The following is a 14,204-nucleotide window of genomic DNA, read 5'->3' on the forward strand; positions in this document are numbered from 1 at the left end:
TTTATAATAGTGATTGTATTGTGTCTGATGAGAGTGAAATTGGTTATTCCTCGAAGGACGACAACACGGAAATTGAGGATGAAGTGCAGAGCTCCGCTGTCGCAAAGAAGGCTAAGCTGTCGGCTGTTCAAACTGAAGGAAGAAGGTGGAGTTGTGTAGGCAGTTTTCTTCCTATGCTTTCTGCTCATTTTGATCCGTCAAATTCAAGGGTTAGTGATAATCTTTATTTGAATGATAATGACAACAATTCAAGACTTGGAAGTGTTGATTTCCAAAGAAGTTGTTGATCTTAATATTATGAACTTGATAGTGTCAGAAATGAACAAGCACTACTGATTTGTTACGGAAAATACGGACCTAAAGGAAAAATTGAAATTACATAAGTGGCAAGGCATAACCTAGAGACTCTTGTATCTTTTCCTGGCAACTGTTTTGTTTATGGGCCATGCGAAAAAAAAAAAGAAAAAAAAAGAAGAGAAACTATTGTTCAACAAATAAATTGTTCAAAACTGCAATGTTCGGTAAAGTGACCTCTCTTGACAATTTCTCCCTTCTTCTAAGGCTGCTTCACTTTTTCTGACAACAATCTACAAACCCTAGATAACAGACTTCATAAAATTACGCCTATAATAAACTATTTCAGAGAGTAATTCCGATCTGTATCCTATCCCTTCCAAAATATCTGTATTGATGAGAGCCTAGTTGCTTGGAAAGGTCGCCTAAAATAGAAACGGTACATTCCATCAAAGCGACACAGGTTTGGTATAAAGATGTTTATACTTTGCGACCGTGAAACTGGGTTTATCCTTGATTTTATTGTTTACACTGGAAAGGATACGGTCATTGTTCAGGATGAAAAACTCGAGTGTCTGGGTCAGTACCATACTGTTGTAAAACCAAGTCAGTGTGTTGTAAAGGTTACAAACTTGATCACATATAGACAGCAGGCCTAATTATATTTTTGTCAATTCTACTATTCCTTTCATTATTTTGAGAAAAATATTGTCTATGCCACTGATTTCAATTAAATTGAAGGTATCAGTTATGTACGTAAGTGTAAATTTATTTACAGAGAAAAGTTAGAATTTAAAAAAACGTAAAATTAACACGTTGGGTGCCACGTGCCGCCATATGGCGTCACGGTGGTCTTCAAATTTGAGATGGCGTGACGCCATATGGCGGCACACCGTTCTTGAAATCAGAGTTGGCGTGGCGCCATATGGCGGCACAGTTGAGTTTCAGTATTCCAGCTATGTATTTTTACTGTATGCCACCATATGGCGCCACAGTATTCTTCCGAAGCCACTGAGTGGCCTGTGGTCGTTGTCACAGGTGAAAGCGCGCCAGGCATTGTTTATTCCTCATTTACGTAGGTATTATCACTCGGTTTATATAGTTGTGCACAAATATAAAAAATGGAAGATATTGGTAATGATCTTACGAGGGAACACATACATGTGTTACACTCGCATTCGGTTGAAATTTGGTAGGAATATTCGTGGGAGACAGTAGAATGTTAAGGTGAAAACTGCATGTACCCAGCGCAAGTTTAAACGCAAAAATTGAACAAATAAATAGTCATAAAATTAGAAGTGCCGCGGGAGTATCGGGTGTGGCGGAGAGGTAGGGAGGAGCCAAGCAGCGGACGTGAACCAACCAGGCTGCGTCGAGCTGCGCCAGGAGCCAGGTAGCGTATAGTTAGCGCGTTCCCTTAACTTCCCGATCAGATGTGCAAAACGTAAATATGAAAACAGCACATGAAACAAGTGTACAAAGGACGATGTTTGAACAACGATGCCAATAAGGTTTGAAAAATTACGAGTAACAAGAACTCGGGCGTGCCGAGACGCATATTTTCATTGTTTAGAGTTATCAGAAAACTGTTCACAACAATATGTAATGTAATATAAGTACTTGTTTCGCATTTTACTAGGTTTTCATAAATATTGCGTTAATTTGTATTAGCAAATAAATATCCCGTATTTGAAATTCGTATTGCACATTCCATGTCAAAAAATTCTGTGACACCCTATGGCGTCATGCTATATTTTATCTTTCCTAAAAATTGGTGTGACACCATATGGCGTCACACATGACCATGGTATGATGAGATAAAATTTACTTAGTACATCATATAAATATATCCCAAGATTATATAAACAGACAACCCGTACAATTGCTTTGGCACCAGCGGAATGCAATTCAAAAACATGCCTAGCACCAGTGGAATAGTGTGCTACAATAGGCTCGGCACTCAACTTGTTAAGAATTCAAAATTTTCAAGGAAAAACTCACTCCTGGTGGCCTGGCAATGTCACCAAAACTCACTGATCAAAAGGTTAATTTGGTCACCTAATCAATACAATAAATCTTGTCTTTGTTGAGTTACAATGGCATGTTAATTAAAATTATACATGTTTCGCCTTACATATAGGCATCAGCCATTGGTTTAACCTTGAAATAAAATCAGGCACCTGATTTATACATAAATAAAACTAATTTATAAAAAGCCATGAAGAGACTTGAAAGAAAATTAACATATGGTAAGAGACTAGTACAATGTTGGTTTTAAAGACTATACTATGAGTGAGAAGTTTATATTTGGTGAAAATATTTGCAATAGTGACTTTGAAAGACTATATAAGTAAAATGAATGAAGCACCAGTTTGTTATAAACAGGTGGTAAAATTGCTATAAAATGATGTTGACCGACTAGCGGTTAGAACTAGAAAATAATGAGAAATGACGATCAAAATTGTATTTTTAAGAACATAATGTTGAATAAAATAATGTTGAAAGATGGTCAAGTGACCTGTAATTATTTGTTTACGTAAGATAAAAGTCAAAAATCAATAGCATACGGTGATGTGTACTTTGGTGAAGAAGTACGAGGTTGTAGTTGAAGTTTAATATACAATGTTGATACTGGGCCTCTGTGGACCATCTCATTTGATATGATGCAATAATGTTGTTATGACGTGTAGGTTTGTTGACATGCTGGTCAGAAAGGCAATGTGACAGTTGAATGTAGCTAATGTGTTGAATCTTGGATCAAAAGTAGAATCTGTAAAAGGAAACTAGATGCGTGGTGTTAATTTTATGAGAAAAAATCGTAATAAATTTTAAGTGGAAATCGTTTACACTTACCATTTGACGATGGTGAGGGTAACTTGTTATCTTATGAGCTAAAAGTTGTTGACGACTTGCTACGTGTGTTATAGCTGTAGGTTTGTATTGGAGAGGGATCTGTTTGCGAAGGCGTGATTATGGGCTTGTTTGTAATACTTGGAGGGGAGCTACTAGCAGTGGGGAAGAAAGAGGAAAGTGTATTGCTGCGTGTATGTCAGTCAGTCAATCAGTACTGATCTGCATTTAGGGCAGTCGCCCAGGTGGCAGATTCCCTATTTGTTGTTTTCCTAGCCTTTTCCTAAATGATTTCAAAGAAATTGGAAATTTATTGAACATCCCTCTTGGTAAGTTATTCCAATCCCTAACTCCCCTTCCTATAAATGAATATCTGCCCCATACTGGTAGTGTATTGTAGCAGTGGGATGCCGTTGGAGGGAGCTGTATCAGAGTGGGTGTGGGTATGGGTTTATTGGTTGTACTTGAATGGGAGGTACTAGCAGTGGGGGGAAGGGAGGGGAGTGTATTAGTGATAGAAGAGGTGGGAGTGCTGAGCCACACCCACCCTCGATCTCACATAAATACATAGACAACGAGGAGGATAGAAGAGGAAACTACACGTGAATCGCGACCAAGAAGGGCGTATAACTCTGCCCTGAACTGGAAATGTTATTCACCTAAATCAGTACCAGCTTAAACTAACACTACTAAGAGTCGAAATCCAAATAAGTGATAAGTGAATGTTTATTGAAAAGCAACGTTAATTAAATAATTAATTGAGAAAGAAAATGTAAGATCATAATAGGGTAATACATACGTATATGGGTTAGCCCGAATGACAACCAATCATGATATCCTGAACTCATCAATACATACATGCACAGTTGCATAATTACGCAAGGGATCTTAGCATTTTTACTCCTGAAGATTTCGCATACAACAATTGCGAAGAGAATCGCTTTAGGCTAGGCCTTAAATCGATTGCTCCCATTTATTGAGGGTCAACACATGATTACAAGTCGGGAGTACCTTATTCATTTCACCCTTACTTTACTTCTTATCCGTTATTATTTTTAATATCCTTCCTTTTTTTTTTAAACAATACCACGATCTCTTTTCATTAGGATCCCACACACCAAGGAGCACACAAAAAGGCTCGACCCAAGAAAAAGATAACCCAAGCAGGCAAAGTGAAAAAGATACATTGGGGAAAAGAACGGAAAATAAATCAATCAGATTAACACAGGCCAGCGTGCGGCCAAGAAGGAAATAAATCAAAATGGCAGCGTCCAGATCGAAAACGATCGGGATGCGCACCGAGAGAAAAGGGGCGATAATGAACAGATAAAAATAATTTCAATAGACCGATACTTCATCTTAATACTCGGCTCATTCCATTATTCATTCATTCAACCACACGAACAAAACGCCTCAAAGGCAAATGACAGTGGCCACCGATGGAAACAGGCAAATCCGGCCAACTCGCAGAGTGCAACACAACCAAAAGTTAATAAGGACAAACGTCATTAGCGGCCAAATAGTTCCATTCACCGCGAACGTCAGCGGCACATGTCGTGGCTTCATTGCCACACGTAGATCACCCTCAAATATCGCTGTGTACGGCCAGAATAAATCTTCCGATCGACACACGAACCATACTTCCAACCGAGGGCAAAGACATTTCATTGAGAAGCCCATTATAATAGACAGAGGCTCAGATTTAGTTGCACTACATTTATATCAACAACGCACACAAACACATACAATCCAATCCCCGAGTATCAAGACGAGTTTTCGGCCACCCAAAATAAAAAGAAAAGTAAAGGAAGAATGATCATACACAAGAGATGCAAATTCAAACGGGTACATTACCCTCAATATCAATCTTCAGAACAAGTTAATCGTGCAGTGATTTAGCACGGTTTTAAATCTAAAATACATCCATTTGAAAGGTAACAACATTGCTTCTGTGTGTGAGGGCTCCATATTATTATTCTTCTCCATCAGCAGAACAAAATAAATATCAAGGAGAAGATAATTAAAAGACCTAGTCGAAACAAGATCATCAATGCTCTTGACAGAGGGGGCTGCCCTCTATCAATAAAAGCTGGAAACACATATAGTAACAGTTTGATACCTATTCAGTGAAACATTGGTAAGACATTTTCGAAACCATGCTAGACCAGCATGTTTCATCATCACACCCGTGCATGTTTAAAATGTGTCTGATCTTGACGAAGGGTCAAAGGGACACATTTTAAAGTGAGGTGTAAAGCTTATTATAAGAATACATACACGAAGAAATATATATATATATATATATATATATATATTGCGCACTATATAACTAAAATTAACTAACCTAATTACTAACCTAATTAATCAGAGTAACAACAAATAACACTGATCATCACCAACAGCCACAAGGGAGCATAGATTGGCGGATTACACATTGCTTTAAAGTTCAGTACATTAAAAAGAAGGAAAGGCACTGAATTTAATCAGTCTTTTTCCTATCATTAATACGACACTTTCACGAATCGGGTGCAGGCAGGTAAAGGATAACAGTAGTCATGCAATGTTCATGTCCTATCAATAGGTCTGTTGTTTATATTATCCTTGTCCTTCGATACTGAAATATCCTTTGACTCTTCTTTTCTTTCCCTTTCCTTTTTTCTTTTTTCCTGAAAAGAAAAAGACTTTAGAACAACGAGTCTAAGAGTGATAAATTAATCAAATCATGTTACCACCAGATACTAATAGCTACTAGATCAATTATTTCTGGCCCCGTGAATGGTAGGGCTTCAACAGACTCACGTGAGCTCTGGATACCCTCTTATTTATTTCATCCTCCCAACAACACGGTAACAGGTCCCAAGAATTTCACAATACGGTTGGGACCAGACCATTTTAGGCAGAGTTTTGCTCCAATTTGGTCTGCTGCCGAGCTTGTCGGGAACCTTTTAATCATTACTAAGTCTCCAACCTTTAGGGTGACTTCTTTCCTTCCCTTGTTGAACCTTTTGGCTACACGATCTCTGGCTTTGATCAGTTGCTCGACCGCTTCCTTCCATTTTTCTTCGACGCTCTTGGTCCTTAACAGTTCGGACAAATATCCAAAATTCCATTTTAATTGTAATGGGTCAGCAACATTCCTGCCCAAGAACAACTCCGCCGGTGTGTGCCGATGCGACTCGTGTTGAAAAACTGCAGCCAGTTTGGCCAACATAAGAAAAATTACATGTAAAGCATTTTAATCTGTATATACCTGAACCAGAGTGAAGATTATCTGCGACATTAATAGAGTTATGATTAAAGAGTAAGTTACGATTAGTGTTTTTTGTTGTATAGGCTATTTTTACATCGTGCTTCATTAAGGAAATACTGTGGTTAGTGAACGAGAATTTAGCGTATTTTGGTTTGACGGGTTTTAATGGAGTTTAATTTGTAGCTAAGTTTTAATTTGGTTTTATTGATGATTTTATTAATTATATCCATATTAAATCCGTTGAATTTAGCTATTTCTTTAATGAATTGTAATTCTTATTTTAAATTACTAAAGACATAGGGATTTTTAATGCCCTATATATTAGACTGTGATAAGTGGCTTTTTTCATATGAGTTGGGATGTAATGAATCATTTTTGATGGTTGTTGGAGAAAAGGTGGGCTTTCTGTATATTTGGAAGTCGAACTTGTTTGATACTCGTGTGATTTTAATGTCTAGGAAATTTAAAGAGCTATTGATCTCATCTTCTTTAGTGAATTTAATGTTATTATCCAAATTGTTAAGGAATAATGTTATCACTGTTGTTGATTTGTTTTTCTATGATTGCTATGGTATAGTCGACGTAGCGATGCCAAAGACAGAGTCCGTTGATTTTATTAATTATCTTATTGTGTTCAAGATTATCTATGTACAGTGGAACCCCGTTTATCCAAATTACCACTTGTTTATAACAAACTGTTGCTTTATTCATTTTACTTATAATAGTAGTCTTTCAAAGTCACTATTGCAAATATTTTCACCGAATATCAACTTCTCACTCATAGTATAGTCTTTAAAACCAACATAGTGCTAGTCTCCTACCATATGTTAATTTTCTTTCAAGTCTTTTTTATAAATTAGTTTTATTTTCTTCATGTGTAAATCGGGTGCCTGATTTTATTTCAAGGTTAAACCCATGGCTGATGATGACTATATGTAAAGCGAAACATGTACCATTTTAATTAACATGTAATTGTAAGTCAACAAAGACAAGATTTATTGTATTGATTAGGTGGCCAAATTAATAAAATAACTTATTGTTGTTATTTCAATCAAATATCATCAATACGGATCAAAAATGATATTTATCACATGTAATACAATCTTTTGCACACAAATCCCCACGTATATCACGCACCAAAAATGTTCACACTCATTTTTTTTGTCAAAAAAGTGAGAGTTATATGCGAGCAAGTACGGTATTACGTTCATGTTCTTTGATACAACTACCTGTGGCCTGGCATGTTTGGCCAATGTATATCTTGCCATAAGTACAGGGAATTTTCTATACCCCAGGATGTAAAAGTGGGGACAATTTGTCCTTGGTTTTACCTAGACTGTGAGCAGTTTTAGTGGCCGTGTCAAACACTGTTTTTCTATTGTGTTTGCGGAGGACCTTGGCAATTTGATCTGTGATGATGTGAATGTAAGGCAGGTAGGCAGTTCCCATCACTTCTTCCTTCTGTGAGCTTTGTTTGGTCGTTTCTCTGGGATGCAGGGCTCTAATGAATCTGCACATTTCTGTAACCATTACCCTTGAACGTGACTTCGAGTGTGTCCATCTCCACCTGAATAATTGATGGCTCACAAATTCGTATCGCCCTCTTGGTTGGAGTTATTTGTTTGTTTTAATGTTGTCAATCTTATGTTAATTTTAAGGACACTTCCTCTAAAGCATTACTTTGTCAATTTATATATTTTTCATCTAAACAGTGTTATGTGGCTGAAGATGTTGATAATATACGAAACATGTACCACTTTTAACCATTAAATTGCCTTAAGCAATCATTGTATCGACTAGGTGGAAAATAAATAAATACTTCATTGTGAATCTCTTGGTTAGTGTCGTGAGAATGCATTTTTTGTTCTGGATGGTGGTGGGAATCTGCACGAGGATAGCGATTTGTGTGGGTAGGCTTGCGATAGACGGTATGTCCTAAGTAACCGTCTAGTTTCTTTCTTACTAAAACATCCGAGAAAGGAAGGCATCTGTCCGACTCCCATCTCCATAGTGAATTTAATTGAAGGATGTTGCTGATTTAGGTGGTTTAGAAATAGGTCCTATCCACACAAATCGATATCGTCGGGTCATGATGTCATGTTCCAAAATGCTCTAGCTCTTACCCATATTGAACACAACAGGTCCAGGATTATATGGGAAACTGTGGAAATACGTAGAAATCCTAACAATTTCAACAGACACTGGATATCATTTCAGTAATATGTGGTTGCCAGCCATTAAGGATTTATGTAGGTAGTTCCCTTCCCTGTCCCTTCTCTATAATTGTTTTGTTTTGGTGTTTTCCACATTTGTATGTTCATCACCAGACGTTTCATTCCAGGCTTGTGTCAGTGTTATGCATTCATATGTGTGTACACCTGTTACATGACTCCCTCACAGACTGATTCTGATGGTTCCGTCAGCTTCCGCTCTGAATGCTAGCCATCTGGCGACGAATGAACGTTCCACTTCTCTTATTAACATCTAAATTCAACCTTCATTCTTGGAGAAGTCTTCCTCGTGAACAGTCCAGATTTTCTTCTAAAGACGCAGAGCAGAGTTCTCTGCCAAACTTAGAAATTTTCACTTTATATTCTTGATAGGGCATAAGCTCAAAAGCCGTATCATGTCTAAAATATACATTTTTTAAAGGCACTTATGTGCCACTATATGGATCTAAACTTGACAATTATGAATATGAAATACTGCATTTGGGAGATGGTGGGTCTGAATCTGATCATCAATAGCCCTAATGTGGTTTTCCATGATTTCCCATTTTCATACAAGGTCATTAAGGCGATGGCCATTACCTTCCCAATCGTGGTCCTTTCCAATCCGTGCATCACCAAAAACCTATGATGCATTAGTACGATGTTAAATCACTAACAAAAGAAATATGAATTATTATTATTATTATTATTATTATTATTATTATTGTTGTTGTTGTTGTTGTTGTTGTTACTCCTTTACTCTTGTACATATTGGGGCAAATAAATAACTGTTTTGTGTCTCTTTTTTTTTTTCAGGACCATATGCATTTGGAGTGGGACTGCTGACATTTCTCTGCAGCAAAGAAATCTATGTCATGGAACATGAGTACTACACTGGAATATCTCTCGCCATCATGTCAGTTGTTGCTGTAAAAAAGTTGGGGCCAGTGCTTGCTAAGTTTGCTGACAAACAGATTGATGTAAGAAAGCTCCAGCTAGCTACTATTTCAATTCCTTGTTACTTCTTTCAGAGAGGATGATAATGGGTGCAGTAAGTTTTGTTTCCTTATCCATGTTTCACAATGATGTTAGCAATGAATTTTCTTTTAGGATATTGAGCATCAGTGGAAAGAGAATCGTGAAAGCACGGTTCGGATGTATGAAGAAGGTATTGAAAATGAGAAGCAAGAGCAGTGGCGGGCCGAAGGCCAGAACTTACTCTTTCAAGCGAAGAAGGATAATATCGGTCTTCAGCTGGAGGCAGTATACCGAGAACGTCTTATGGAAGTTTTTGGAGAGGTACGTATTAGATGATCACTTTTTTCTTTTATTTCTTTTCTTTTCTATTCAATCTGTATGAAAACTCTCTTATCATGTTGATAACTTTCGCTGTTACTTGTTTAGTATGATCGCATTTTTTCTAGCCCTGAAAATGTTCGTCATCCCTTTTGAAAGGAATGTGATTTTCAACACAGGTAAGAGCTCTTGCCACAGGAGACAGGTCGGGGAAAGTTGTGCGCTAACAAAAAAGGGCCTTGAATTCCTGAACTTCACAGGGTAAATTGCACCTCAGGAAAGTTCAGTTTTTCTTGCCAGTTATGAGTGAGATTGATGATAAACTGAGTGAGCCTGCTTGTGCTTGTATTTCTCATTCCAGTCAGAAGTTAAATTTATTCTGTACAGCCTACCTACAAAAGGAAGATAACCATGTGAAGTTGACTTGCCTGGTGCATATTTGTATTGTGGTAGCCCAGTTATGGATACGGAGTTGGCCATGCGGTTAGGATCACGCACCTGTGAGCTTGCATTTGGGAGATGCTGGGTTCAAATCCTATCGCTGGCAGCCATGAAGATGGTTGTCCATGGTTTCCCATTTTCACATCAGGCTGTACCTCAGCTAAGTCCACAGCTGCTACCCTCCCAATTCTAGCCCTCTCTCATCCCTTTTCAGTTTAAACTTTTTAATTTATAACTGTCGGGCTCTTCAGTCTGTTGAAAGTAATTTATTGTATTAGGTATTATTTTGTTTCGGCCAGCTGTGGACCATGCCATTTCAACAGTTTTCTGTCTTGAACTTTAACACGGCCAGTTCTCCCACATCCTTCTTCGGTGAGCTCCCTTCCATTCTTCAGTCCACGTCATGCCTGTCTTTATTTTAGGTTTTGTTTGAAAACTTTATAGACCTTCAAGTTTCTTTTTTAAAGGTTCACATTGCAAGGTGTCGTCACGTAAGATCCCCAATTCTTGTAAATCCTTATCCACCTCTTGAGAACCAGGCCCCTTAGTTTTCTTATTCAGAAAGTAGGCAAAGATTTGAGTGGACAATCTTTCTGGTCTGATTCGTGTTAAGTGACCATAGAAAGAAATCCTTCTTTTCCTAACAGTGTCTGTTATTTTCTCTGTGTGCTGATATAGTTCATGATTGTGTCCTCTCCGATATTTTCCATTTTCCTCTACTGGGCACAAGATCTTCCTTAGAATCTTTCTTTCTTCAGTTTCTAGTTGTTCTCCCAGACCTTTCTTAATCATTGAGAGGCATATAGAGCTTCAGGTCAAATTACTGTACAGTAAAGTCTAAGCCTGGATTTGAAAGATATTGACCATTTGTTATAGATATCTTTGGTGAGGTGGTAGGTTATTTCCATCTTGTTGATTCTTGATTTGAGTGTCTCTTTCTCAGAAATATTAGGTTCTCTATCCACTCGCCTATATATTTGAATTTCTCTGCCCGTTTTATTTTGCCCTGATTGACCTGTATATTTCTGGGAGTTATCTTGATGTTTGTTATGAAATCTGGAGGCTTGTCTTAGCCCCTTGCATCTGAAGTTGGTTTATTTGTTTTTTGACTGTTCAAGTGAACAATGATAAAGGTGTTTTAATTTATTCCACCTATTCAATACTTATATTTTCACGTATAGTTGTTACATAATTAAATTCTTAGTTACATGGGACATGTTTCACCCTCAATTAAGGGCATCTTCAGCCTAAATACAATAATCAAAAATACAACTAAATTAAAAGTGGAAGTTAAATACAATCATCAAAAATACAACTAAAATAAAAAGTGGAAGTTAAAAGTTTAGTCTGTTATTAAAATTAGGAACAATAAAATTGTGAAAAATGATAAAATAAAAAGATGCTAATGGAAAACTGTCTTATGATTAAACTATAATCTTGTCGGAGACTAAAACTTCTATTAAAATTCTAATTAAAACAGTTCATATAAAATATTGGAAAATCAAAGTGGTAGTAATAAAAAGCCAACGACATGAGGGCGTGTACACAAGCATAAACTTGATTGTCATGAATACAATCTTTTCAAGGCCGTTGATGAAATTCGTAGTAAGTAAGGCAGAAGCGTCTATTGAAAAATTGTAAGAGGCCGTTAGCACCGGTAGGTAATAAAATGGCTGAATCCTTGCCAGAAAATGTCAACAGATGCAGAAATAAGTTTTCTGTAAGAGAAGGAAAAGAAGAAATAAGAAATTGAACGTAAGGAGAGAATTCAGTCTTACATAATTTTGAAACAGAAGAGGACTTACATGTAAGTGGAAGTTGTTATTTGTTAACTACTGTTGAGTTGGTTGCTGCCCGTCTGTTGGCTCTAAGTCTGGTGTTATAACTGTGCTGCAGAGGCGGTAGCGAACTCGGAGGGGAAGGAATAGGGGAGTGCGGAAGGGAGGAGAGGATGGGTGGAGTCAAATGTGACGAGGCTGACAAAGGGGCGGAGTCAACTGCATTGCTGGAAGTAGGCCTAATATCTGTAGGTATGGGAGGAGTATTAGGGTTTGAAGAATTAAATATATTAGGTATCCTAAATTTATTTGAACTAACTGACTTTAATAATTTCGGCATTAATTCATGTAACATACTTTTATTGTCCATGGTTTCATTGAGATTCTTTTGCTTATTGTACGTCTGATCTAAATAGATGTATAAACTTTCTAATTCATTCAGCATTCTTCCTTTTTGTATGTTTCTAATTATCGTTAAGTCTTTCTCAATGGATTCAAATCGGTGGCCAGTCTCCCTCATATGCAAACTCATCGCTGAGTATTTCCTATGTTTTTCCGCGTTAACATGTTCCATGTATCTTGTCATAAAATTTCTCCCAGTCTGTCCAACATATGAAAAATTACACTGAGTACATTTAAGTCTGTATACTCCCGATCCTAAATAACGATTCTTATCATAATTAACTTTTTTATGATTAAAGAATATGGACTGGTTAGTATTAGTAGTTTTAAAAGCTATATTAAAATTATGTTTCTTGAATACGCTAGTAATCTGGTGTATAGCTGGATTATTAAAAGTGAATGTAGCATACTCAGTTTTTTTGGTCTTTTCTGGTATCAGATTCATAGATAATTTGTTCTTAATTTTATTGATTAATTTGTTGATCATTTCTATTTTGAAACCATTTTGTTTAGCGAGGTATCTAATATAATTTAATTCTTTCTTCAAATTCATGGGAGATAGAGGGATTCTAAATGCTCTATAAATTAGACTGTGAAAAGATGCTTGTTTATGTGAACTCGGGTGTAAAGAGGAATTGTTTATAGTTGTAGATGATTGTGTCGGTTTTCTAAATATTTGGAAATCAAAAGTGTTAACCTTACGCGTAACTGTTATATCTAGAAAATTCAATGAGTTATCGATTTCGTCCTCTTTCGTGAATTTCAAATTAGGTTCGATTTCATTTAATTTATTTAAGATTTCTTGACTATTAGTGACATCTTTGTTTATGATTACAAATGTATCATCTACATATCTCAACCATAAATCTATTCCTTTAATTTTTGCTATTATTTCATTGTGTTCGATTGAATCCATAAATATGTCGGCAAGGATGCCCGATATTGGGTCACCCATTGCTAATCCATTCTGTTTATAAATATTATTGTTAAATGTGAAGTAGTTATTGTCTAATACGAACTTTAACAAACTAGTGAATTCTTCTACTTCCATTTTACTAAGATTACTGTGTTTACAAATATTATCATGAATGATATTAACAGTTTTATCTGTCGGAATATTCGGGAACATATTCACTACGTCATACGAACACATCATCTGGTTTGGAAGTACGCCAAATCCAAGCAAAATGTCACACAAGTCAATGGAATTTCTTAATGGTTGTTTATTATTAAAAGTGTAATGTCTTTTCAAAAAATTGTGAATGTATTTGGAGACTTTATACGTGGGAGAATTACGGCAATTGATAATCGGACGAATCGGAATATCTTTTTTATGTATTTTGGGCATAGCTCTAGTTTCCGGGAGCTTAGGATTCATATTGACAAGTTTTAATTGTTCTTGTTCAGTAAAGAGAGATGTGGATCTTTTAAGTAAGGCTTTTAAGTTGCGTTGAATTTTAGTTAGCGGATTTTTTGTTACTAATGTGTATTTGTTATTATCAAAAAAATCTTCAGTTTTCTTGATATATGTATCTTTATCCATCAAAACGATCGCACCCCCCTTGTCAGCCTTGGTTACTATAATATTGTTATCTTCAATTTTCGATTTCATGTTTTTTATTGTTTTCTGTTGTTTGGGATCAAAATTGGAATAAATCTCTTTAGCCAGTCTGGGTAATTTCT

The 14,204-nt window shown here is 36.5% G+C and overlaps 1 protein-coding gene across 1 annotated transcript in view; it reads left to right on the forward strand.

Moving 5' to 3' along the window:
- Positions 1-14,204, forward strand: part of LOC136866350 (ATP synthase subunit b, mitochondrial) — a 33,563-nt gene that overhangs the window by 9,623 nt on the left and 9,736 nt on the right. The window contains exons 3-4 of the mRNA XM_067143220.2: positions 9,421-9,584; positions 9,715-9,903. Coding sequence (XP_066999321.1) covers positions 9,421-9,584; positions 9,715-9,903 — 353 coding nt within the window. The remainder of the gene's footprint in view (positions 1-9,420; positions 9,585-9,714; positions 9,904-14,204) is intronic.

The sequence above is a fragment of the Anabrus simplex genome, chromosome 3, assembly GCF_040414725.1.
Source record: "Anabrus simplex isolate iqAnaSimp1 chromosome 3, ASM4041472v1, whole genome shotgun sequence".
Lineage (NCBI taxonomy): Eukaryota > Metazoa > Arthropoda > Insecta > Orthoptera > Tettigoniidae > Anabrus > Anabrus simplex.